The 25,846-nt window shown below is 45.0% G+C and overlaps 8 protein-coding genes across 8 annotated transcripts; 1 reads left to right on the top strand and 7 right to left on the bottom strand.

Moving 5' to 3' along the window:
• Positions 1 to 3,471: 3,471 nt before the first annotated feature.
• Positions 3,472 to 3,894, bottom strand: N7509_010022 (cupin domain-containing protein; the record flags this gene model as incomplete). The annotated part of the gene is made up of 1 exon (XM_056634659.1): positions 3,472 to 3,894. One exon carries the CDS (start codon positions 3,892 to 3,894, stop codon positions 3,472 to 3,474), a length of 423 nt encoding a protein of 140 aa, XP_056485279.1.
• A 2,284-nt stretch (positions 3,895 to 6,178) lies between these two features.
• N7509_010023 (glutathione S-transferase family protein) lies at positions 6,179 to 7,117 on the bottom strand (the record flags this gene model as incomplete). Its single annotated transcript, XM_056634660.1, has 5 exons — positions 6,179 to 6,291; positions 6,371 to 6,538; positions 6,597 to 6,654; positions 6,718 to 6,942; positions 7,022 to 7,117. The coding sequence occupies 5 exons, from the start codon at positions 7,115 to 7,117 to the stop codon at positions 6,179 to 6,181; spliced, it is 660 nt and encodes a 219-aa protein (XP_056485280.1).
• Positions 7,118 to 13,105: 5,988 nt separating this feature from the next.
• On the bottom strand, positions 13,106 to 13,665 carry N7509_010024 (uncharacterized protein; the record flags this gene model as incomplete). The annotated part of the gene is given in 4 exon segments (XM_056634661.1): positions 13,106 to 13,336; positions 13,393 to 13,524; positions 13,543 to 13,617; positions 13,636 to 13,665. The coding sequence occupies 4 exon segments, from the start codon at positions 13,663 to 13,665 to the stop codon at positions 13,106 to 13,108; spliced, it is 468 nt and encodes a 155-aa protein (XP_056485281.1).
• Positions 13,666 to 13,713: 48 nt separating this feature from the next.
• On the bottom strand, positions 13,714 to 14,016 carry N7509_010025 (uncharacterized protein; the record flags this gene model as incomplete). The annotated part of the gene is made up of 2 exons (XM_056634662.1): positions 13,714 to 13,879; positions 13,922 to 14,016. 2 exons carry the CDS (start codon positions 14,014 to 14,016, stop codon positions 13,714 to 13,716), a joined length of 261 nt encoding a protein of 86 aa, XP_056485282.1.
• Positions 14,017 to 14,040: 24 nt separating this feature from the next.
• N7509_010026 (glutathione reductase) lies at positions 14,041 to 14,386 on the bottom strand (the record flags this gene model as incomplete). Its single annotated transcript, XM_056634663.1, has 2 exons — positions 14,041 to 14,264; positions 14,368 to 14,386. The coding sequence occupies 2 exons, from the start codon at positions 14,384 to 14,386 to the stop codon at positions 14,041 to 14,043; spliced, it is 243 nt and encodes an 80-aa protein (XP_056485283.1).
• A 472-nt stretch (positions 14,387 to 14,858) lies between these two features.
• Positions 14,859 to 15,834, top strand: N7509_010027 (glutathione S-transferase family protein; the record flags this gene model as incomplete). Its single annotated transcript, XM_056634664.1, has 3 exons — positions 14,859 to 14,882; positions 14,936 to 15,044; positions 15,095 to 15,834. The coding sequence occupies 3 exons, from the start codon at positions 14,859 to 14,861 to the stop codon at positions 15,832 to 15,834; spliced, it is 873 nt and encodes a 290-aa protein (XP_056485284.1).
• Positions 15,835 to 19,979: 4,145 nt separating this feature from the next.
• N7509_010028 (NADP-dependent oxidoreductase) lies at positions 19,980 to 20,933 on the bottom strand (the record flags this gene model as incomplete). The annotated part of the gene is made up of 1 exon (XM_056634665.1): positions 19,980 to 20,933. The coding sequence occupies one exon, from the start codon at positions 20,931 to 20,933 to the stop codon at positions 19,980 to 19,982; it is 954 nt and encodes a 317-aa protein (XP_056485285.1).
• A 3,374-nt stretch (positions 20,934 to 24,307) lies between these two features.
• Positions 24,308 to 24,562, bottom strand: N7509_010029 (uncharacterized protein; the record flags this gene model as incomplete). The annotated part of the gene is made up of 1 exon (XM_056634666.1): positions 24,308 to 24,562. The coding sequence occupies one exon, from the start codon at positions 24,560 to 24,562 to the stop codon at positions 24,308 to 24,310; it is 255 nt and encodes an 84-aa protein (XP_056485286.1).
• Positions 24,563 to 25,846: the final 1,284 nt, after the last annotated feature.

The raw sequence follows: 25,846 nt of genomic DNA on the forward strand, positions 1-25,846 counted from the left end.
AAATATGCCCCTCATCCTCACGCCAACGCCAGATCAAGCCATTCAGTCATGGTTTCCATGATTAATCTAAATGGGCAAAGGCTAACCACGCTCGAGTGCCTGCATTTATTCATTCGAGTCATAAATTCTCCAATGAAAGCTACGGGATGACTTCGTAATGCAGGACTTGGTAACGTAGAAGCCCAGCCGAGTCTGGTATTCCGCAGTCGAAACTTTATCATGACATGCGCTATGAGCCATGGCATCACGTAATCTCAAACCATAACGCAATCGGTCGTTGCGGCATAAAATATTTGTCAGATAGTTGGAGATCCGTTCACACCTGTACCGAGGATGGCCATTGCCGGTTGATGTGGATTAGCAAGTGTCTCTGGATTAGTTGGACGAGGCTACGCAATGTATCATGATTCTCCGGCAATGGTCAAAGCTACCATATCATTATTAAAAGGATGTGCATGGTTGCTGTATCACCGAAAGATGTGGTGAATCCGCCATAGTCAGCCTCTGTTAAGCTTGGCACCAATCCATACCAAGCGCAGAGGCACATTGAAGGATAATCCCAGCGTTTTCTGGTGCACACCTCCTTCCATTTGTTTTGATGACTGTTGGTTTTTCTCCGAATCCAGCCCCAGGCGCTGCATTTCACGTTCTAGATCGAAGTGCAGGTGAGTTTCGCTTTTGCACTGCCCAAATCCTGGCTGGTATCTGCTTATATCGCCACTGCAAGAGAACAAACTGTAATGTTGGCCAGTGAGCTATTGGAAGTATGTACTATTATTCCCATTCTTTATATATAGTATATGCGAAGGATTTCCCTACCAGTTCCCTTGGCATTTTCTTACAGCCTTATGCCTTTCCCCCTGAATATTGCCTGTGCTTAGATATAAGGAGGGTATATAGTACAGTATGAGTAGCCAGATTTCAATTTTCAGCGTATCAAGTAATAAGGGAAACGGGGAAATGGAACCTAAGTGAAGCTACTCTCGTATTTCCCGTGAGTCATGGTACGGTCATCCGTTCATTACTCAGTCCAAATCAGGTAGCGACCGGTGTAGGGCGTTGGAATTTAGTTCACGTAGCGTTAGTTCAAATAGAAGATGGGAAAGGCATACACTGTATCTATTACAGCGAAGAGAGGAAAGTGAGTCAATACGGTCAACGACGTGGTTTGGTGCAATGTCATGTCACGCTCTAGTGGTCGTAAAGCCTTCGCTATGCAGAAGAACTATCTTCTACCGGCAGAAACATTACTATTCGTCCCACGAGACTCATCACAGGTAAAAACCCCAGGACCAAAATTTAACAGATGGATAATATAGCCATTCTTCTAGAATTGTCCCATGCGGCATAATCATCTGTATTTTATTGGTTATTCTTGTAACTATCTGGGCTGGCATAAGTCTTCCCTTTCTGCGTCAACATCACTATAGCATCGAAGGGTTCGGGCCGCCATTTTGAGAAATTTCACATCTGCCGCTGAATACAATATGTTTACGCTATGTTAAATATGTAGAATTCTATCCTGAACATGGTTAAAGTCGAACTTGGCTCAAATAGCGGCTTATATTAAACCTTGGCTTTACCCCAAATAGTTGTTCACCAAGCATGATTAACCTATTCGTAAAAACCTGAGTTCCATTCATCATATATAGACACACTATGGCCCTGACGGATGTGATTAGGGATTATGATTCGTAGCACTCGATTGGTAAAATGAACTACCGTGAGCACATTGGCCAGAGATCCTATATGGTGGGTCATCTCAAAAAGAGACCCCGCATGAGCGTTAACTCCGAATGCTATCAAGGATAAGACTTCCGCTTTCTCCGCGCGGAGGTGAGCGCGCATGACTATACCATTCAGTTAGGAAGGTGGGGTAATTTGACTTTGATTTCACGATAGGTATTCTTGACCTCCACCAGTGCTTCAGAAACCGAGAGAATCTAGCATAGGTAGTGGGCCGTTGAGCATTTTCACACCTGGCGGCATTAGGCCGAATCATTTTACCTTTTAAGAATCCCAATAAAAGTCGTCCAGTGGTACCAGCAATCCGTTGTCTTCGGTAACAGGCAGAAGGCAGAGTGAATTCATGGTCTGACTGATGGATTTCTTTACCATGGATAGGTGAACCTAGTGGCGGAGCAGCTTACCAACACGATACTTATAGCGAAATAAGGTTTAGTTCACACAAATATTACATGTAAGAGCAATAGGGATGGGTGGCTGGCCGGCCAGGATGATTAATACATATGATATTTAAATATGAACCTCATAACACGACTGATACGTCCAGCTACATGGCAGCAGTCTCTTCGGTTTGAAAGTTGAGTCGACGTCTAAACTCTTTATAACTGGTCAAATATGTCCAGGTCAGCATCCAAACATGTCGCTCAATCGATCTTCGGCAGAACAACAAACGGAAGTGGAGCCTAACTGCCTACCTACCATTCTGGAGGATATATTGTCTGATAAGGCGCCGAGACCCTATACGGCAGATGCCTTTTTTGATTTTGTATCTTGCAGGCACTGCACCGAATCTTTAGACTTTATTGTGAGGGCTCACGATTATTATGAGCAGTATGCCACGTTGCAACCTTCCTTCCACCAAATGACGACTCGACAAAATGCGCGTCTGGGGGGGAGAATGGAGACACTTAATGGGCACATTCATTGCTCCGGGCTCCGTCAAAGAAATCAACCTGCCATCGACAATACGCAATCAGCTGCTCAGTCATAACCCAATTGTCTCACCACCACGGCCAGAGAATTTAGACTCAGCTTTCTGCCACATTTCAGAGATGTTGTCTCATAATATTCTGATCCCATTTTTGAGAAGCATGTCAGACCAAGAAACAATACAACAGGGTATTTATCCAAACCACCGATGGCCAGGGCCAAGCAGTGCAATCTCTTACGCACATAAATCATTTATGAAGACATCTCCAAGGTAAGCTAAGTCTCGCCTATCGTGAACAGAGTCCCAATGAACTGAGTGATCCTATAGTATTTTAAAGAAAGTCGGTCAGACACTTACTCGGTTCTGGAGGCAAAAGCTTCACCACCACAAACCGACGCAAATGTTCGGTTATCATATAGACCTGTGGGGAAAGAGCAAGGACGAAGTAGGGAGAAATTTGTCGTGATGTTGATTTTGTTCTATACAAGGAGTATCTTACAAGAATTTTCCAGGGTGTGTGCTACTCAGTATTCTTCAAACAGTTAGAATGAGCAATAATCGCTTTTGCCATGGCAGTTATTGAGATGGCTCGCACGAGTGTTAGTGATACAGATGCCCCTATGTCAGACAAGGTAGAATCGAAGTATACCTCTCCTCCAGGATTATTTCCGCTGTGTCCGTAAGGCCTGCATAGGCACCTCATATCCATAGAACAAGATCACGACCGGCTATTGGAGGATACGCAAATGAAAGGGAAGAAATTCCATGGCATTTGACACCCGCCAATTCATGGCCTATGCCAACATTTTTCTTGCGACAATATCCTTATACTCCTCGTCATATTGGACAAGGACTGATGGACCCTCTCGCTCCAACTTCTCCGAGTCAAGTACAAAAGTCACGAAGAACGCCGCCGACTCGGTCTGGCTCGCATTGGCACTAATCCGGTGGTGACATCCCGGCGCCTCATACCAAGAATCACCCTTCTCGATAATCCTCATCGGATCATCATTCATTTTATTTAAGACAGATCCATGTATCACGTAGGCGGAGACAGAAGCACCTCCATGACGGTGAGGGGGCGTCGCACCGTTCGGAGGATATTCGACGAGCATTCCAACGATGGTCTTTCCGGGGCAATTTACCAACTTGTACTGGTAAGTGATGGTGGTGGTCGCCAAAGGACACCTTGTGAAGGTTTCAGATGTGAGCTGCATCTAGGACTGATGATTATAGCTTTCGCGAGACTTACTGGGGATCGTAGGTTGGTTCTTGCATAGTAAAAGACTAAAAGGCTTTCGAAGGTGTGGGAAGTCGGTTGCTAGGGAATGGGAATTACTGAACTGTGGTTGGAGGGCTATGGTTGTAGCCAGCTCTTATACCCTTTGACGACATTTGTCGCATCCCGCCCTAACCGGTTGGCCGCTCGCAGTCATCACAGAAATTCTGCATTGCTTCATTCTGTCAAACCCGCTTTTTTTCGCCGGTCTAAGTTTCCCTTATGTGATGTTCGATAGTAATAGGCTAACCGGGTATCCAATCTCTTCGTTGAAAAAACCGCGTATATATCAGACCGGAGGGGTAGCCGCATACTGAACTACAAATGGCAAGCAAGCGAAAGCTCCAGGTTGGGTAAACGAAGAGCGGTGAAGAGTAAGTCAACCATGCCATTGTGATCTATTGGACAGTATAAAAATTAGTCAAAACAGAGTCCAAGCTCTGCTTCAAGGCCTTACCAACCATACCTTGAAAACAAGAGTCACTGTAGTAATACCTATTTGATTGATTTAGTCAAGTGTACCGAGTACTTTCTCCCAGTTTCCTATGGAAAGGTTTATAGTAGGCTTGTCGGCACCATCCACAGCAGCCTCGAACAAGCCGATGACTATCCTAAGCACATCCTACGTGATTTCTTTGGTTCGTGGGCCCCGGGTGCTCCGGATTACATCAACATGCTGCAATCAACGTAACCTGTTAATGATCTGCGCGCCGTCCTACCCGTGACCAATTGTTGCATTACCATTTCCTCTTGCCAATGCGCCATTAATCTTCTAGAGCATAACATGATAAGCTCTAGTGTATATCTCGAGACCCATTTCCCTCCACTCTTCGTGATCCTGTAACGGAAGCCTAGTTCTAAGAATGAAGGGCATTGAATACGCGATTCTAAGACTAGAGCCAGAAGGAGAAAGGAGAAAAGGAGGCTTCCTGCCCTTTGAACCACCACTTCAGCAGGACGGGGCACGTGATTGTACTAGTAGAAATAGGAAATAGAGGCTGGTCCTCGACTGTTACACTTGTCAACGCTTGGGTGGCCTGACGCGACCACTTGCACAGCCGCAGGTGGTCAAGACCCGTAAGCTCTGCTGGGTCATGAGTGGGTCCATGAGTGGGCACTAGCGGACGCTAGTGGGCGCTAGCGGCAACACGAACCAGCAAGCAAAAGCCACTACTACTACTTCGGTTCAATTGAGCCACATCCATGACGGAGGGGATGGATGATGTTAATAGCTAAAAGGCATTGATCCCATTTCATTGATACTGGCGGCTCAATCAACGTCCCCACGGTGACTAACAATGCTTTCCCTCGTATTTGGCTGAATAAACTCCCGGTCTCTACTATAATATACTTTTACTAGCGCAGTTCACTCTTTATGTACTCGTATCTGACGCGTCTCAGTGGGTATATATCGCTTGTCGTATTATTGATGAAAAATGGTATATGTAGTATGGTTAATACGGGGTCTAGGATGTGTGTCTGGGTATACTAAGTCTTTGCCAACGTGTATCTCTTGCTTCTAACAACTTTATAATTCATGGCAAGCTTATTTCTTAAAATACGCCCACATGAGACTTTATGCTATTCTAGCCCATAGTTGGCAGCTTTGCGAGACATGTCATTCGTTGCGGTGGAACCCTCGCAAATTCCCACAACTCAGTCTCGATAAAGAATATTTTCCATCTCGGAACGCTTCGTGAAGTCGAACGGAAAGTTTATTATTAAAAGTACTAGTATCAGTTCCCAGTGATTTTGGTCGTGATACCTCAACGGCCTTGGAAAGAGAGATGCGGTACCGCCAAGACCGTAGGCATAGTACACGCTTGTAAGATAAGGAAACAATACCACCGTTAGAATCCTATAGCTCGACATGCTTACACTATAGAATAAGTAGCGTAAGTGAATGGAGGATTGTATGAATTCTTCTCGACAGAGAACTTGAGGATTTGTACGTACGTTCAGGGTAAGAATTTTACTTTGTTCTTGAACCCGACGCGGCCAAGACTATCTACAAGCTCTCAGTGGATGCTCTGAGATGAGGACTGGCTCCGATAACCGCTTTACAGACTGCATTTCCGCATGCGAAGTGTGAGGGAAATAACATATGATTTCGTTTTCCATTTCGTCCAGAAACCTCGATTGCGTTCCCTTATCTCGACCCTCCCTATCCTGTCCCCTGAAGCTACCATGTATACTGCAAGTTTCCTTGTTCGAAATTTTCCTCAAACATTGGCGCGATTCATCACATGACGACCCTTATCAAACCCTGGCCGTTTCGACAACTTGTCCATCCATCTCTCCAGGTGGGGAAAATCAGATAGAAAGATGCCGTCGGCTGGTAGGCGCGATTGTAATAGCATGATTAGCTGAGCCGATAGATGTAGTCTACGTGAGGGAAGACGGGATCGCCTTACCATGGGATGAAATCCAGCCAAAGCAAGCTATGTCAGCAATGGTGACGCGGTCACCGACGAGGAACCCGTGAGAAGACTTCGCTAGGTGGTTTTCCATGGTGCCATAGAGGCGACGAGTCTCGTTGCTGTAGCGATTGATGCTATACTCGATCTTTTCGGGAGCATATTCTGTAAGTATCTAGTCAGTATTGCATATGCAAAGGTATCCAGTCTCTGAGTAACAAACTCTGAAAATGCTCTAGCTGTCCTTTCATGGGACCTAAACCGCCCATCTGCCACATCAGCTAAATTGCAAAGTCAGTCATTTCAAGTTCGGGAATATGGTTCTAGGTGGTTAATTAACGAACCCAGCTCTTTACCTCCCAATACTCACGGGAGTCCTTTGGATATGAAGCTTTGTAGTCTTTGTCGTAGCGGTCCACGATGTACTCAAGTATGGCTCCGCTTTCAAAGACCCGAATCCGCTCTCCGTCAGTCCAGGTATCCGTTATGGCGGGGATTCGGCCATTGGGGTTGATTTCTAGGAACCAAGGCTCTTTCTGCTCATTGTCCATTATTCGGATAGGTTGTAACTAGGTGAAGGGAAATGCAGTTGTAAGCTTATTGACTTTCTTGTTCCACCGTTTGTGGAAGAAGAATGTTCTCCCGTACCTTAAACTCAAGCCCAAGCTCCTCGAGTAGGATTGGAACTTTGATTCCATTTGGGGTTGATGCAGTGTAGAGCGTGATGTCAGTGCTGGTTCCCATACTGACTATTTGGAGTCTTTGCTTCGTAGAACTAGACGTGTTGGTCCTAAGCGTAAAGGCCTGAGGTATAAATCGTGGTTGATTTCGGATAAAGCTCCTGCTTATATATAACATCGTTTGCCGGAATTGGTGTTAAGTTGGGTAAGTGACCTCGGGAGTCTAGTACTAGTAACTTTAGTGGCGACGTAAACCATTACCCTACACCTAGGTAATGATTTGTAATCAGTATATCCACGTGGCACAACCCAATTGGGGTGTCATATAACAGATCATGCAGCAAATACTGGAAGCAACAGCGTAGTGTTGGCCGGTGGTAGCAACCGGGGTTGCTGTGGGTTGTTGCGGGGTAGTGTTAGACTGAAAATAGTCTGCAAGCAGAGGAGAGAATGATAGGAGATGAAAACCAGCAGGATAAAAGATAAAGGATATGACACTGTCACTTAATGCACAGCTTACCCTGGTTGGGAAAACATCACGTAATTCACTTTCGAGCCAGTCCGACCACCACTTCACTAACCGGGTCACATACTATTATTAATTTTTACTGATCGCCCTTTTTGGTCCCGTCCAACCCGTACCACCACCTAGTTATTCCGTCGATTATGCACATGCTAGGGTCTATAAAGTAGACTGTAACTTGCCTGTTATGATCCCCTGAATTTGAATAAGACACGCTTTAAAAGGTTGTGGATTTGTGAAGGTAAAAGGCACATCAGTTCAAACTTACCTAGGTAGCTTGTCCTTTCAATGATATATATCTTTCAACTATATGATAATCTATTCATTAACGCCTGCCAACGGCAGGTATGAGTCATTTTTGCGTCGTCCTTCCCCAAGTATTTGTGTCGTGGATATCCTGTACAAGTGAGCCGGGTAGGCTTAGATCCCCGAGCCTGAAGGAAATATAGGAATTTTTCTTTTATTCCATCCCCACTTGGAGGATTACACACGGTAAAACTACGTGAATTGTGAAGCATATCTTGATTGCAGTAGGGACCGAACCAAGCCAGGTTACATCTTAGGGAGGAATGGATCAACCGATCTCATTTCAGATCCTTGTCTCATTCCAAACCCCGATCGGCTGGCAAGACCAGCAACCCCAAGGTAAACCTTAATCCCAATCAAGGTCAACTAAAGTCTACGCAGCCGCATTGGACAGCACGAAGGACAATCGCTTTAGTCAATGAAACTAGGCCGATCTTTTCCAAACGCTAGTTCTTTGACTAGTTTGTATTGATAATACCTTACACAGTTTGCTCTCCCTGCAGAACCATCGGTAATCTTACATAATTCCAACAAATCGTATTTTTTAATTCCTAGCCTTATAAATTCGAGTTTTATCAGAAGAGACTATCTATAGAATTGTAAGAGGATTTAGAGTGTCTTAAAAGCGAATCTCAAAGTCGATTCTCACAAAGCCCCACGAGAAGCAAAGGTTTCTTCCCTTTTCTTGTTCTTTTTCATTCAAATCTGGTATAGTCAGATAGCCCTGGGCTGGGCATACTGGACGGTCGGCTTTGCCGCGGAGTGCCGAGAAAGGTTTAGTACATAACTTCTGATCAACCTCGATGACGTATAATTCAACTCTAACATCATCTGCACCAACAGACACAAAAACCTCGAGCGGGATCAAAATCGAGATGATACGGATAATTGCAATCGCGACTGCACTGATCACCGGGTTCTCGGCAGCCTATCTCTATAATATCTACCAAAATCTCTCATCGCGTATCCAGCATAGATCCCATTGTGGAAGCGCATCAGCATTATGTCCAAAGCCGGTGAGAATCGCTACAATTCCACAGACTGTATACTCGGGGAAATATTTTGCCCACTATGATATGTCCTCGAAATCAGTGTCCCGGAGTGTGCTACCACATGGTGAGCGGCTGGATCTACTATTTACCAAATTAGTCCGTCGCAATATGACGACATCCATGCTTCTCCCACAGGCTCTTATGTTTCGCTCTTCGAGCAGTACAGCCGAGGAGCGTAAGAGCTTCGACTCATCACAAATTGCTGCTCTCGATTTTAAAGAAGGGGATCTTGTTTGCGGAATATATCGAGTAAAGAAACGCAGCAAGAACACGGTGGAATTTGAAATGCAGATGAAAAATATGGAATTCCTGGATGGTCGATTAGCTATCAGTTTCTGGGAAAAGGGAAATAAAATCGTGTTTTGCAGTGAAACAATGATGTGGAGACTGTGTCAAGAACCGAGGCCTATGCCACTGGAAAAGCCACTGTTGCGATGGATGCACGAAACATCTACCTGGTGGCTATTGGACTCGGGAGTCAACTGTTTGATGGATCTTGATTCATAAGTAGGAGCTATTTGTTTGATCTGTGTATTTTCGGAACATTCAGCTTTCAAATTGGGCTTTCTGGATGTATCTTAGTACCAAGATGTGAAGGCCACCTTCGCGCACATGTGCAGCTGTGTCGAGATATGAAGAAACCGGATATTCATCATAATTTATTATACGGAAACTACTGTGCCACCAGATCTAGCCACCACCTAAGTAGACAGGAGAGCTCTTCTTATCAGCCGTTCTACGGTCACAGCCGTTAATGAAAGACTATGGTGCCTTATTTCGACTGCCAACACTTGAAAAGCTTAGTGCTGTCATTCCATAAAACCCTCGGACTCGAGAAAATTGACTAAAGAATTTATGTAGGCAATCTCGGGTTAGAAGTCTCATTCATTGTAGTATGACATAACTCATCTCGCTTTGCGGATTGCTCCACTGGCAGGAGGATATGGATCGCTGTTAAACATGATGGTCTCCTGCGCTTATACTCCGCCTCATTCTCTCACACGAATCTTTAAGCTATTGGCTCCTATGATAGTGGGCTTATCGGACTTGTATCAGCTGCCACGAGGGCATCAAAGCAGTTTAATCTTCATCTCGTTTGTTGTCAGGTGAGTAATATTGGTGAATTCAACGTAGGAATACGACCCTTTACTGAAGTCATTCTCATATGTTAATAATTACCTTCCATCTGAGAGTGACTGCGCCTGCGGTAACAGCGACGCCAATCTTCATCAGCAGTAACATAGATCAAATATATGCCAGCCATCGGTCTGCTAAGATGCCATTTATGAATACTGTATTGCACTAGAGATACTTCCATTCGGTGACTATGTAATAGGGATTTTCTTGACGCCAATCATTCAATGCCTGTATGGAAAACTGGGGATCTGGAAATAAAGTCATAGCAGGTAAAATCTGGATCTACTTCCATCTGGATGGATATTGCTGTTTTGCATTGTGTAAAGACCCATTCTTCTAACAAATTCTAGGTCGTCAGCGTTCATGTGGCCTGGCCGGATCACTTGTACAACCGCACGTGGACAAGAACCGTAAGCGCCGCTGCATCATGAATGCACTAGCGGGCGCTAGCGGGCACTAGCGGCGGGCATCTACAGCCACTTGTGCGTTCACCGCCTGGCTTCGTCTCCTCCCATCTATGTACCACTACTTCACTTAATCTCAACCACATCCATGACTGAAAGGACCCATGACGTTATGGCTAGAAGAAAGTCGTTCCATTCCATGGATGCAGGCAAATTTGTTCTGGAAGCAGGGTGTGCGTGGTTGTAAGGGACCGCACGTAAATCGGACATAAGGAAGTCTCCTGGGTAATCAGTGTCGGCCACACTTTGATTTCTCAACATTTGAAAGCGAAGTATTCAAGAACAATCTTAGATGTAACCCTTCTTGGCCCAGTTCCCAATTTCATTTGTCCATTTTGGCTTGCAGAATGAGGTCAGTGGTTTTGAAAAAATTTCTGGGCCACATGATCTACCAAAAGTTGGGTCGTTTATTCGCTCAAAATATTATTTTCAATTATGTACCACAATCCAGTCTAGTAGTGGGTGCCAAGGGATACCCCATTTCTGGCTTTTTGTATTGGTCGCCTCCAACAGAACAACCATGGGGTTGGATCCCCTATACTAATGGTATTGTGCTATCATCCTGATACACGATACTCACGCATTAGTATTAGGCCTATATCCATAATAAATGCTGGGCTATGATACACAGATCTACTAGAAGATACAACCATTTTACACATACTACAGAAAATGGGGATTGCTTATCCACACAAACTTAATTCAAATCACATGATTGGCCCAGAGGAGTATATGTGGAGTGCTGACAAATTTGATACAATGCCTACACCGGGCTAGCTGGATCCAATTCCCCATCTTTTATCACAATTCCATGAGACGTGGTTTCGTTTGTAGCTTTTTCGCCCTGGGCGGAGGCGCATGCCAGCGGCCAGCGCCCCGCACCCCGCTGAACCGTGCCGCATCCCCGTTCGCAGTACTACGGCAGCTTCGAGACCAGGCCTTTTTGCCGACAGAACCGCAGAAGTTAAATCCCCCTAAAGCCGAAGACCCTGAACTGGGATCACTGATCTTCGATATAGTATAAATCCATGCATTTACCGCGCATATTATAGTTGTACGGAGTTTTTACTTAGATCATGGAAGTCAGCCAAAGCAACCCTCAGTTCGATTGGCTCCCATCGTATACCGGCGAGCCTTGGCTACCATATGGCCTGAATGTAAGCATGAATACCTCACCTATTATTAGAAATAGCTTCTGAGTGGTGACTAGGGCCATAAAAATCTGTCTGGACCCCTGATAGATCAGACTCACTTAGCGGCGACATTTTGCAACATCAACCAAAGCTCAAAAATTGTCAATTCAGGCGCTGCCGTGCTGAACAACCATGCAATTGAGTATGTTGGCTCTCTCTGTTTGATTTCAAACCTATTGAAGGGGATATTTTGCTTATTGTTCTGCTTTTACAGGAACACTGCTGTCAAATATCCCAACACAGCGTCATATTATTCTGCAGAGAAGGCGACTCGGGTTTCTAGTAATGATAAGAGCGAGGTGAAGACGGCCTTAAGCTCATCAAAAGCTGCTACTTCGATGGACACCAAATCAACCCGAACCCTGGATAGGAGAAGGTCCCAAAATCGAATTGCGTAAGTATTACAATGTCTAATATGCCAGCGTAGGACACAGCTAATGCTTTATCCAGTCAAAGGACATTTCGTGAGCGAAAAAATAAATATACGGAAACCTTGGAAGTACGGGTAAACGAACTAGAGAGCGAGGTGAGACGCCTTCGACAACAAAACCAGCAGCTTTCACTGCCACTACATGATCAAAGTCCAACTTCAAATTCAGCGATCAGCACGCCATGCCTCATATGTCGTCATATTTCACAATTCTGGAGCGACGGAATGATATGTCCAGACTCGATCACTGCATAATATTGCTGTGATGTTTGAAATATAATCCACAAAAACACTAGGTACAGTTGATACTTACTAGTTTCCTTTTTCCCAGATCAAATGCCATGTGGAAACCCAGCAGCTTCTGAGTGTTTACCGAGGCATTTAATTCAGTATTCTAATCAGAGGGTGGGGCCAGGTCGGAATGACCATTCCAGAATGGCTGGGTTTTATATCGAGCAGTATGGCCTACTCACAAAGTAGCCGCAAATGTTGCTATGTCCTTCACTGCTCGCTCCGCCCCGGCCAACACCATCGTAATGCCCACAGGCCTCTCAATAGGGCACGCAGCGCCCAATTGACAAAGTCATTGTTGGCTCCGCATATAGCCTATAGGCGTCGACTCAGGCCTCCCTATTAGCGTAGAGAGGTCCAGAGGTGAGGTTCAAAGCAGGCGTACACGTCTTTTGTACCTTTTATGAATCGATGTGGGATATAAGGTGGGGAGCCTCCAATGGGGCACCCTGAAGGTTGCACTGCTAGCAGTATTCGAATGTGACTAAGAATACTATTTACTGGGTATTTGAGCGGTGTTTTAGTAGCAAAAACACAATATGATCTTGGTACCAGCCAGTTTTATCCAACGTATATATAGAGCCAAAGCTCGCGATTGAATCCTGATCCTTGGGGATTGACAATGGATATGTCATTAGAGGAGCACCCGGATCAGCTTAAGGAGGGATGATGTTCGGCGCATCACTAAGTTGGATGATCTTTTGAAGATATCCTGCAACGAGGAGACCTGGGAAGGCCGATAAAGCCAATCTCGGGGTACAAGACGACGACGGTTGGGATATTGTCATATAAGACCCTAGAGGACTTATTCTCAGGGGCCCAACGATGCAGTAGGCAAGTATGCGGTCTACAGCAAGGACAACTACCGAGTACATTAGGTTATCTACCTAGTAGAGGAAGGCCAGGGAAACATACCAGGTATAAAATTAGCTTAGCCAGTAACATCACCAAGGACATGAATACCGTCAACAGACGTATTCGAGTACTTATCAACGGCAACGTAGCTGCTAGCGTAGAAATCTTTACCAGAAATATCAAAGTTTAGATCTTCAACTTCAGAAGTACGGCCAATAGTCTACAAAACCTTGTTTACCTCACGCTTAGAGCCATTCAAACCTGTAAGCTTAATCAGACGGCTCTTATCTTTACTCTTATAAGAAAGACAGATCTGCTAGTCAGCACTGACAACTGCTATCTTAGTCAGGAAGTCCTCCATACTATCAAAGAAACTATCGCTAATACTACTATATTATACACTAGGGATTTAAGGGATTTTAGGATGCTTACTGATAATGATGAGAATGGAAGGAGCAGTAATGTAGGTAACATTGCTAGTCTCCTGCTGAACCTTAATTATCTTAGGCTTAACAAAACAGGCGCGGCCGTAAATAAGTTCAATGCCTTCACAGGCCTTGTTGCGTTCGTAAGCACTATTCAGCTATTTTATTATAGCACCCCAGGTTTCCTCGAACTTCTGGAAGTTGGTCTTGATGCTATCGATGATATTATATCCACAGTACTTTCTAATATCCATTTTCTTGTAGATAGGCGGAAATTTCCAGGTCATCTTCTTGGGTACATAACTTCGACACTAGTCAGTAGGCAACTTGACTGTTATTACTTCATTTAAAGAGCAGCACTCTGCGACCGATTTTTTACCCAACCTTAACACAGGTAACACCGGACCACCACTTTCCACAACCAGGTCCTTTACACCGCACCAGCTAGCTGGGCGGCGAGCACTTCCACTATCACCGCTACCGCCACGAAGGACGATGTGATTGTAATGCTGCACATCTCCGTCGGCCGTTGTAACTGTATAGTTGTTCTGTCACATGAAAAAGAAGCGAAGGGTCTGTGGATAAAAAAAGGCCAGCGGGCCGAGAAGAATGCCAAGTTTGGTCCTATAGGGTCAAACGGCGAATATCATCCGACATATGACGACGCCGGACTTTCCAGTTGGTCCGAACGACAACGGAAATAACAACGGAGACACGGCGGAAGATGATTTTAATTTGCCTCAGATCGGGTCCAGAGCGCGATCTATATGAGGGTAACCCGCATCCGTGGTTCCCCGCGGGGGACGACTTTGCGTCGCTGGATCCTTGAACGCCACGTTCGTGCTCGAGTACGGCGAACTCAATACCAATTTAAGGTTTGGCTTGACTCAGCAAATTACACTTGTATAGCATACGGGGATATTCCATAATAAATGACATGTTCATGATAGCGTAATTGTCGACAAAGGATAGCTGTCCGAACAAGACCAGATCGTATTTGCAAATGGTTTTATTCGAGCAACGGTTGAATATGGGACAAGTATTTAAACACCAATCTCTATCAACCTTGCAAATCATCGCAATCACCCTCCCATTCTCGCTTTCAATCATCTCAATCAACGTCTCTGTAATGTCTGACACTGGTCCCCCTCGTGTATGGCTGAATGAACACCTGGTTTCAACTAAGGCGCACTCTAACTAGCGCAGTTCACCCTTTATACATCAGATGCTTCTCAGTGGGCATATGTCCCTCATCTCACTATCGATGAGAAAGGGTATAAGCCTAGCCAATATGACATCAAGCAGGTTGGCTTGGGTATGTCAAGACCTTGGGAATTGTGCGACTCTCTCTTAACGACCTTACAGTCAATGGGGAGAATTTCTCTCCTGAATATGTCCAAATCAATCCTAATGGCACCATTCCATCCTTAACGTCAGCCTCTCTTCCCGAGCCTCTTATCGAAAGTGCAGACATCTTGAAATATCTGGACTTCAATCATCCGAAAGGCCCTTCGTTATTTCCTGTGGATCCTGAACAGCGTTTGAAGGTTGAAGAACTGATTGCGCATGTTCATCAAACAAAACTTTCAACAAACCTTATTCTCCTGCAGGCGCGTGATGCACAGGAATTAAGTGCTAAAAAGGCTAGCTTTTCGAAGGATTTTGTTAATAGCAGACAAGAGAAACTCATCAGGTACGGTACAACAAACCCACAAATTCCTTTGTATACCTCACGCACTCGAGAAAACGGGAAATTATATCATATCTACAACTCCAGTGCAATTGGACCCGACCATGAACAATTCTTTGCCGATTCGCGCAAAGGGTACAAAGACTTTGCAGCGGGACTTAACGAGCTCAACTCTATGCTTGTGCTTCCCTACGCAGCGGGCGACAAAGTCACAGCGGCGGATATGCATATAGTGCCTTGGCTTGCTCATGCACTGTGGGGTGCTGGGGGGAAAGCAATTGATGAATTCCATCCTCTAGAGGAACTCATCAAAAAGTCTGTCCCTGATTTCAAGTTCGGCGAGAAAACCAAGTCGTGGTGGCGTAACATATCGGCTACAGACAGTTTCCACAAAAACTATCCAACACTGCACTAGACGCCATCATGCTTCTTACGTGAAAGGATTTTGGTGCCAACAGAATCAACTCTTATCGCATTCGAGTTTTAGTCACACGGAAACCATTAAGATTGCGGTAGGAAGTGGTTTTCGTTAGTCTAGTCATCTAATTCTTCTCCGAGTGTTTCCAAAATGTCCAACACAGTTTGCAATTTTTCAACTCGTATCGGGAGGCTATTGATTAGAACAGTATATATAGGAACCAAGATCCATCTAAAGCTGTTCTAATCTTACTGGCCTAAGCAGGCCCCTTGGTAGTCAACCACAATCTCAAATCTAAAGGTTAGCATGCCGAAAGAGCAACTCATTTTCCTAGATTCATGAAATAGAGGGAGCTAGCACATTTAATCGCAGTGAATATTAATGGAAAATGGCTTTGCTATATCTCGTTCAAAGGTTCCTATTTTATTCTCAAATAATAGAATATCCACATGCGCGTCCTCTATTCTGCTATTTTGAACTATCAAATTAAGGTCTCTTTGTGCCTCTTCAGTCAAATACTCGCACCAACAGCCTTTGAAATGTATATATCTACTACTTAATCTTTCTTTGTGATACAAACGATGGTTTGCTCACGTTTATATCCAATCAATGTGCGAGTATCATAGGACTTTATCTTTCGATTTTGATTGAGTGACACACGTTGACTCAAGAATTTTCCTGTGAATTCACATTCATTATTGTTGCTGCTAAACAACTTTTGTTCACTTTTGTGGACCTTCTTGTTGACTTGCCGCTGGTAGGGATCAAACATATACATCAAACTGATGTGCTACCTTCTGGAACCTCATCGAATGACCCGGATCAACTTAAACTAGGATTCCGTGGATCTAGACACAAGGAAATAGTGGCTCGCCAGTGTAGTCCCTACCCAGTAATCTCTGGACCACATTATTTGTTCGTTATATCAGTCAACTTTTCGAGGTAAATCTCTGGGTCACATAGTCAGTACACACAATAGAATATAATTATATCAAGCGTACCTGCAATTCTCCATCGTTTGCTAAAAATTGACAGCATTTTCAACAACTCTTCAATCCGTATCTTATCCAATTTGGGATCTTGGAAAAATCCCGTTGCTTGAATAAGCGCAGCCTGGTAGATAGAGTATGGCAGAAGGAAGTTGAGTGAGTTCAAGTCAAACATGGGAGCTATTGAATTGAATCTTTTTGCCATCTTGTTAACAGGTGCGCAGGAGTCGATGGCCGATCCGAAATACTGATCACATTGTTCTCGGTGTCCTGTAGACTCGTCGATTTGATGGTATTGGAAGAGTAAAATGCGAGCACTAGGCCATTTCAGAAGTGAATGTTTTAATCGAAGTGGATTACAAACCTGTTGCACATACCGATGGCACCACAGAAATTCATGCAATATGAATCCGTAGCCTGCTGAGAGAGTAAATCTGAGAGGGTGGTCATTACGCGGTAAAGCTGAATGGCCTCGTTCGTATTGAAAGCTGGATTAGGAGGTGTTCCCTTCACATGAATTATGGTACGCCGTAATAAGTGTGCCGCTTGTACAGTTCGAGCTAGGGGCCCTACTCGCACACTCTCTGGTGTCATCAGCGGAAGAGACGCAGGCATGTGACTCGTCTAGGGTATTGTCATCTCTGAGTATAGATCTCTGTATCATGATGAATACGCACACTCGCATTCCACAATTCATCTTCTACGGGTAAAAGGTCATCCAATGATGGGTCATTAGTGACAAAATTGCAGAAGCCAGTCAGAATTGGAATATAACTATAATATAAATTAGGCATATCCAATATGTAGGAAAGTTTGGAAATATCTTACGAATCCAGTATATAGATAGCCCACCAGACGCGTCTCTCTTCTTCCAAATTAAACCAACTTCTTGCAACGCCGTCGCCGGGCTTAATCTTTTTGTTGCAGCCAATGGCAATCGCGCAGCGTGCGACAGAACTTACTGAAAGAAAGAAAGCTGGCTGGATCAGGTGCCCAATCTCATAGAGGCAAATAAGCAGGCGACCCTGAATGTTTTGCAGCGTAATATTGCCTTGTATCTCCATTGCTGGGATTATGGACTTTGCTATGACATAAAGCGGAGATGTTTCGGGAGATGATCCATCTTTGGAGCATTCGGTGGTTAATAGTTGCATGCATAGAATGAGAAAGGATGAGTCGATAGTTGGTCGCGTCTGATTGAGATTTAGTTGTCCCATGAAACTCGGCATGTGAACGAATTGAATCCAAGAATGGACAGTTCGAAAGAAGTGCCGCGCAGTTTCTAACTGCGCGTTATGATTCCCGACGAAGCGATCGACTTGATTAGCTAGGAAACAAATTAAGGAGTCACGATTGAGAGAAATGTGGTCCAGTATAGAGTGATGGAAATGAAGCATCGGATTAGAAGTATAGAGATGGGCTGATGCTGGAGCTTCAAAATGTGACGAACGCCTTTCCTCTGCACAATGTAGACTATGAGAAGAACCGTTCTGGGTGTCGTAGAAGCAAATTCGGCCTGCTCTACCCCCGATTTACGTCAGTGCTTTTCCGTTTGTCGGACGACCGTCTAGGATAAATACCTGGTGCAATTTGAACATGTTGGTACTTCCTTGTCGCATCGCCTTTTGCGTTCGCGACAAGGTATACAAGCGGATACTCCTGACATTGGGATAGTTGACATGAGCAAAAGTACAACCTAATTTGAGGGAAAGTTTTCGATTATCTGTAATCTCTTCGCTGAGAGTGTTTGGGAAAAAGAGAAGACGCGCGACAAAGAAGACAAGCTGGTATATGCTAACCCCAGGTGACATCATTAACTTTCGGAATAGCTTGCGTGGCGAAGACTCTACCTAAGGTGCTCGAAAGACACTAACAAGCCCTAGAATAATGACGCGCACCGAAATAGTTTGCAGAAGCATTCCAGGAACAACTCTGAGTCAAGAATCGATGTTTAATAGGAATAGTCAGTTAAATATTTGATGGTTTCTTCATTGGAGCTTTCGCTTTTGAATAGCAAAATGCCGAATAGTAAGGCTCGAACAGTTTTGAGGAGGCGAGAAGTTCATATAATATGACATCAAGAATCGATCCCCCTCAGCATCTGCCCCACATCGTTAACGTCCACAGTAAATAATTGGTTGCATGAGTTTCTTCTTTTTGCCTTTTGCAGCTAAAAGCCGGCCTCGAGTGAGCGTGTGATATAGAATCAAAAGATATTTTCAATAGAAGTAACAGCTACTCATCTTCTGGGGGCGATCCAGTGTGAGGTGCCCAGGTACTCACAGAGATCAAGATGCGACGTAGCGTATCAGGCAAAGGAAATAGTAACTTTCGACGAAAGTAATAGCTTGAAGAGAAGAAGAAGGGAGCTTAGATGAACTAGATACATTTAGGCAGTGGATGCCTAAGTGGATGCCGTAGGCGTAAGGCATCCACGAATGGTAGCAACACCAGTTCGTTACAAGAGCCAACAAATTTCCGCCAATTATGCCGCCTGCCTCATATCTAGTTTCGTTTATATCAAAGCAATTTCAGGCTCTTCTTCCTTTATAGTACCGTCTCGAGCAAATCATTCACATGGAAAGAGTAATTCACATGGAAAGAGTAGTCACCGCACGCGTCAATAAATAGCAAGGGACATGCGTGAACAGACAATCGAGAATGATACAAAGGGGAGGGGTCCACTGATGGGGAGATGTTTCAAAATGGCATAAATTACAGCTTTTGGAGTCCACCTACGTACCTACCTAAGGTATATACGAATCTTAACTTCGACCGGAGAATTTGATATCAAATACAAGATACTAAATCTAAAACTTGGCACCCACGCACGGTCTTCGTGGATATGCAAGCAAGTCGAAAGCATAGCCAGGATCTGATGTCATTACACTCGTCTTCGCTTCAAATTGATTGTAAATACTGATTCAAACCGCTGCTACAGTCCACGAAGAAATACTCGTCTACATAGGGATTAAACGCGAGGATCTTAATGAGGGATCAGAACTCGAAATAATTTGTATGAGAATTGGATCGCAGAAACAATCAGACTTAATGCAAGTGTTAAGTAATCACTAAACATTTCAACACCGGAGCAACGTAATGCGACATTCCTACTAGGATCCCCGGCTCTGGAGCTCAATGACGGCGAAAATGTCACACCTTGGGGCCCCTAAGCAGGATCTTTCCATGAGCGTGTCCAGTCTCACCCCTCTTGAATGCCTCTACGACGTCGTGGAAGTCAAACACCGAGTCGATGACAGGCTTCAGCTTGCCTTCGTCAATCAGATCCGCAATCTTCGTTAACTGCCCTGCATCCATATCGACAATAAAGAAGTTTACCCGCGGGTCTTTGCCAATGTCATCTGGCGGTTTACCCACGAGGTGGAGAAGCGTGCCATCTTTGTTGAGAGTCTTCAAAGCCTCCCTCGACGTGTCACCGCATACGGTGTCGAAGACAACGTCGACATTCCTCAAAACAGAGCCTAGCTTAACTTCCTTGTAGTTTAAGACTTGATCCACTCCGAATGACTTGAGCAGCTTGAAGCTTTCTTCAGACGATGCTGTACCAATAACTCGAGCTCCGAGCATCTTGCCAATCTGAACGGCCCAAATCGAAGTCGGACCTGCCGCTCCGGGGACTAGTAAGGTCTGTCCAGCTTTGAGCTTCGCGTGCACCATCAATCCCTGCCATGCCGTGAGAGCAGAAAGTGGCACCGATGCAGCGTCGGTGAGGCTTAAAGCTCGGGGCTTTGGAACCATGTGGGAAAAATGAGCCTTCGCATAGCCAGCCATGCCCCCGTCGATACTTCGTTCAGTAGGAAAAGCTTTGCTCATGAAGGCCATGACTTCGAGGCCGACTTCGAGGCCGCTGTCATGTGGCACCCCGGATCCAACTTGCGCTATAACGCCAGAGTAGTCCTCTCCAAGGATAGGGGTTTTGAATGTACCATCCTCCTTCTGGTAGATCGGCCAGTAGAGCTCCATCCAGATGACGCTGGCCGCGTGTATTTTGACCAGGACTTCATCGTCAGCAATCGCTGGTATATCTTCCAGAGCAATTTTGAGCTTCTCAGTACCACCAGGAGGGTGATGGCGCACAGCCTGCATGGCGCAGAGAGGCGAGAGCTTTCCGTTGGGAGGTTGGAAATCTTTCTTTGAGGTTGCTGGATTGGAGGGCTTGATGGTGTCCCCGCTGGTCTTCAATTTACCTAGGTAGACTCGAAAACCGATTTGGCTAGACGCACCCGAAGGCTTTGTACTTCCCGGGTCTTAAATATGTAACTCCATGGCATAATCTCAATAGGCTACGGAAACGCCGGCTAAATAAAGTGGCATGCCGGAGTATTACATCGTCGAGAAGCCGGATGACCCGCCTCAGCCGCCCTAGTGGGCGAGCCCTGATCTACGGAAAGTACCCAGAACCTATTGGTTGGCGATGGATGTGTAGCTTCTCATTCAGACGTAACATTTACATTCCATTCCAACAAGTCCGGTCACTAACTATTTATAAGCCAATATTACGTGACCTTTATTTATTACGTGATACTAGTAATATTACGCATGTTGATATTACGTGGTGTGTTACGTGATCTAGTACATGATCAATCGTCCTAGAAAACAATCAACTACGAATAGATAGTCAACCCTACATAAGGGGTGAGGGTTCCCAACACAACAAGCTCATTGTCAGATGAAACTGCTAGAATGCGACAACTTGAACGAATGCCGGTTCTCATGAGCCCGATGAAAACCCCTGTAACCATCGCGGCTGGTATCACTCATCAACCTTCTCCTTAACGTGGATTCTTCTCTGGCCTATAAGAGGACAGATTATACATTGTCTGCACCTACACATTCTCTAGGTCGAATTTGCGTTGTGGTTCGGAACGACTGGGAGTCAGACAACGTAACATACCGAATATTTCACCGTTCTCCAAACAGTTCCTTTTTCGTCACTTAGCACCAATTCGGCTGGATATGTCGCATGCTGGCCATTGTATTGAATTGTCGAGTTGGAAGCTGTTATGTGTAAATCTACGACGTCTATCACAGGTTGATATCATCACTATCCTTATTTAGCTTTTTCATCCCCCTAAATTTCCCCTCTTGTTTGCACCCTTCTGCTTTCTGCCTCTTCAATCTTTCCCATTCAACTTTAGCCTCCTATCGCCTCTAAACCCAAGGAAGTCCTGTCTAGGCAGAATGAGCCAAAATATTGCTTGTTCGTCCGCTGACCGTGGTCAAGACCACGAGGCTCGGCATTCTCTCATTTTATCGATAACAGGTCGCCTGGTTCAGAAAGTCTAGCCTTGACCCGTAGCTTTGAGCCAGGCATGTTGAGACGTAAAAGATCGCATGATACCAGTGATGAATTTACTCTATATGTCCTTTATCTCCTTCGCCTCTTTGCCTTACATTCTGTACCGGGGCCTTTTGCAGGCGCCCGCACGGCGTCTTCGCCATGTTATATTTGACGTATTACAGGCGTATCGTAGTGAAGTGGTACCCGCCTGCCATAAACTCTCCCTTTTTGGCTCCCTTCAATCTTTAGGATGGATTGGATTCAGGCGTTTTATTAATTCGCTGGATCACCGAAGTCTTTCACTGGAGCTCGTTGAAAGCCTTAGTAGTCATATTTATCGAACTCATATTTATATTTCGCAGTGAACAGCTGAGGCTTAATTTCAGCGGTATGGGACCTACTTCAATACCTTGAGGCCACTGCACTAGAAGCATGATATTCCTATTTTTGCATTCACTTTTTGCACATTTCATTTTAGACATCACTGCAACTTTCCGAAGTAACTGAGTCTGGGCACGTCATTCCATCCCTCCAGAATTGTAAAATATGACGGCATATGAGACAGGGCGTACTAGTCCTTGTATTCGAAGATTGACTTTGATCACAAGGTGGTGATGATATTGAAAGCTGTTGATTTTCTTCCTTAAGGCGTCTCACCTCGCTCTCTAGTTCGTTGGTTCGTAGTTCTAAGGACTTAGTATATTGGTATTTTCGTTCACGAAATGTCCTTTGTCTAATTTGAGCTTCAGTCATATCCTATTTTCTGGTTTATCACGTATTATGATACTCACGCCATCCGGTTTTGAGATCTTTTCCGATCCAGCTTTGTGGCCGATGTGGAATCCATCCCAGCTTTTGCTGAGCCTATAGGCGTTTGTGGCTTGCTTTGAGTGCTGCAAAAGGCCTGATATAATTTCTCTTTGCGGTCGTATGGTGTTACACTGAGATCCCTAGCAGCGGTGTTCCTGTACAGGCAAAATAATAAGCAAAAGTTCATTACGTAGATAGATTTGGACTATAACGGAAGGAATTAGCATACTCTCCTGCGGTATCGATAAATGTGACAGCGTCTGATCTTAGAGGGTAAGGATTTTGAGTGATGTCGAATAATGTCGGAGCCCACGGAGTCTGATCTGTCGTGAGTTCGGAGACATCTTTACAGCCCTGGAAAGCATTCAGTAACCATAGTTGTCATTGGTAGGGGGGAGCAATCACACTTACGTTCAAACCATGCCGTAGCCAAGGCTCACCAAAATGCGATGAGGGACAGCTGAATGGCGGGTTTCTTTGGCTGATTTCCATAACAGAAGTCGGTGACTCCACATAGACTACTAAAGAAACAACTGCACTACGTGCGGGAAACGTATGGATTTATACCATTTCGAAAGTATAATGACTTCTATTCAGGTTCCAAGCTTTCGTGGATTCCGTGGATTCAGTGGACTTTTGGGAACTGGCGGTCATTGACTCATAAGGCTTCTAAATGAATAGGCTAACGCATCCAATCGGGTCTATGTGTCGCTCCCTAAAAGACGGTGTTTTAAAAATAAAAGAAATGATTACGTTGTCATAATATCAAGTAAATTAACCCATTCCCTTTTCATGCGCGAAGTAAGACTTGGACCGTAGTATTCTTCAACTGTCTTCCTATACAATTTGTATCTACGATTCCAAGCAGCCCAGAGCAATGGCTATATGTAGAAACAGGGTGCTATCTAATCCTTGCCAGATCGAATAGGCTACTCAGTACGAAATGTGACGGAATAATAAGGGTAGCAGCGTAATGTCTTGAAATTTTCAGTATTTTGACAGTAAGGACTCTATCCGTAAAATCGCCAGATCTCAACGCTGCCGTGATACCCGATCCCAAACAACACTGAAAGTTGACGCTAACTCCTGATAACAGCCACAGACAGCGCAATTCCCCAATTTCCTCCAATGCCTGTCAGATGTGTTTTTAGCCATTACCTTGAAGAGCGGTTCGGTGGGGTACTTTGCCGCTGACAAGCGCCTTCCCGCTTGGGCGAGCAACCCACAAAACAAACCACGTACAGCATCACATTAACAGGCGTCGCAAAACGGGCCGTTAGATTCAGCTAGCCCAATACAGGCATTGCAGCCAGATTCGTTCAGTGTCGAATGCGGCATAGAATTCTCTTTTTTGAATCAGGCAGGTGGTCTATTGGAGCTGGTAGTTGGGGTAGCCTTCCGGCCCGTGGTAGCTATCATTTGAGGCGGTCTCCGGCATGCATTTCAAGGCCACCTTGCGGAATGTGTCCGCGAATTTAAACTTCAAGAGAGCCGGCGATATAACAATCGTGCAAATCGTGTGCTGGACTAGGTAAGCAGCCATTGACCTCATTTTGGGCTTTCTCCGGCGAAGGCTGTCCTTGTGTATCTGTGGTAGCCAGATAGCACAGCCTGCCGCGCCCATGGTTTCCCAAATATGGGCCGGAGGCCATGCGGAGATCAGCGGACCGGGCGTGACACTGGTAGACGGGGATGCGCGTGCCAAGAGGAACTTTGGAACATTCCAGGCTTACAAAAGATTATCCGACCGGAATATTAAACTGACAACGCAGATGGCAATGAATATGAGCATTTTCCCAGCAGCAAATCAAGGCCTTTCGAGCCGTGAAGGAGTGAAACCAAAACCAAGGAAGCCTGGGAAAACGTGCTACTCGAAATGATCATCTTAATTCATTGTGCAATACGGGGCCTGGATCGCACTCACAGCTCGGTATGCAACAAAGTGAATTGAGCAGACCGATGAGCCTGCTAAGCGCAGGCCAGCGGGCTCTGCCACACTGTAGTAGTAGTTGTGGGGCCACTGGGATATAATTAAAAACATACCTTGACAGAATGTATTCTATTCGAGGGTGGATCTGTTACCACAATCCTATAAGTTCCAAACCCTGATGTGTTGCAGAAAGGAGGGTCGGTATCTGAGAAGACGCGCCGCGAAAATGGTGGGCTTGCTGGCGTTTTAGCACTCCATAAGTATTTGCTGAAGTCGCAGTTAAGTTGGGCTATCTCACCTAATTGAGTACTAAAATATAAGGTCCGTAAAATGAACATAATGTGGTGCTCCGAATGTGTTGGTAGACAAGAGTTCCGAGAATGTGCAAAAATTGAGCTGTAAGAGCATGCCTGTCGCCGAAACCCTTAGATGAACAATTCAGCAACCAACATTTTCAGCTTACAACCTCGCGCCTACGATTTGAACATTGGTCCTCATGATATATTTTCAGATTCTACAATCGCTTTTGCGATGGTCGACTTCGTTACCAACTTTACTGACAGCTTGATGATGAAATGTTTCTCTTATGATTAATCGGCATAAAATGGTTCGGCGGTGCAGAGGCTTAGGTAAGAAACACGGAATGTAGATCATGATACTCATGGCAGGCTTACTGAGAGAATCAGGCACTCAGATCGGTCAGGGCCGTGCTCGATTCTCCTTCAGTGGGTAAAAGGCCCGGGGCAGGAGAAGTGGGAATTAAGCACTAGAACGGAAGGAAGCGTCAAAAGTTGCTACGAGAACTTTTCTCACCCCACACACTGGCTCCCAGAAACCGAAGCTACACAGTCAGTGCTGGATTGGTTGGAAAATTTTATCTATGAGAATCATAGTCACGCGTGAGCGTAGTATGTCAACATAGACTCAGTCATAATCGTCCTTCATTTGTCATATCGGGACTGTTACAAATCCGGCCTC

This window comes from Penicillium cosmopolitanum, assembly GCF_028827165.1.
Source record: "Penicillium cosmopolitanum strain IBT 29677 chromosome Unknown utg000009l:1.0-9042332.0:1.0-9050551.0, whole genome shotgun sequence".
Classification (NCBI taxonomy): domain Eukaryota; kingdom Fungi; phylum Ascomycota; class Eurotiomycetes; order Eurotiales; family Aspergillaceae; genus Penicillium; species Penicillium cosmopolitanum.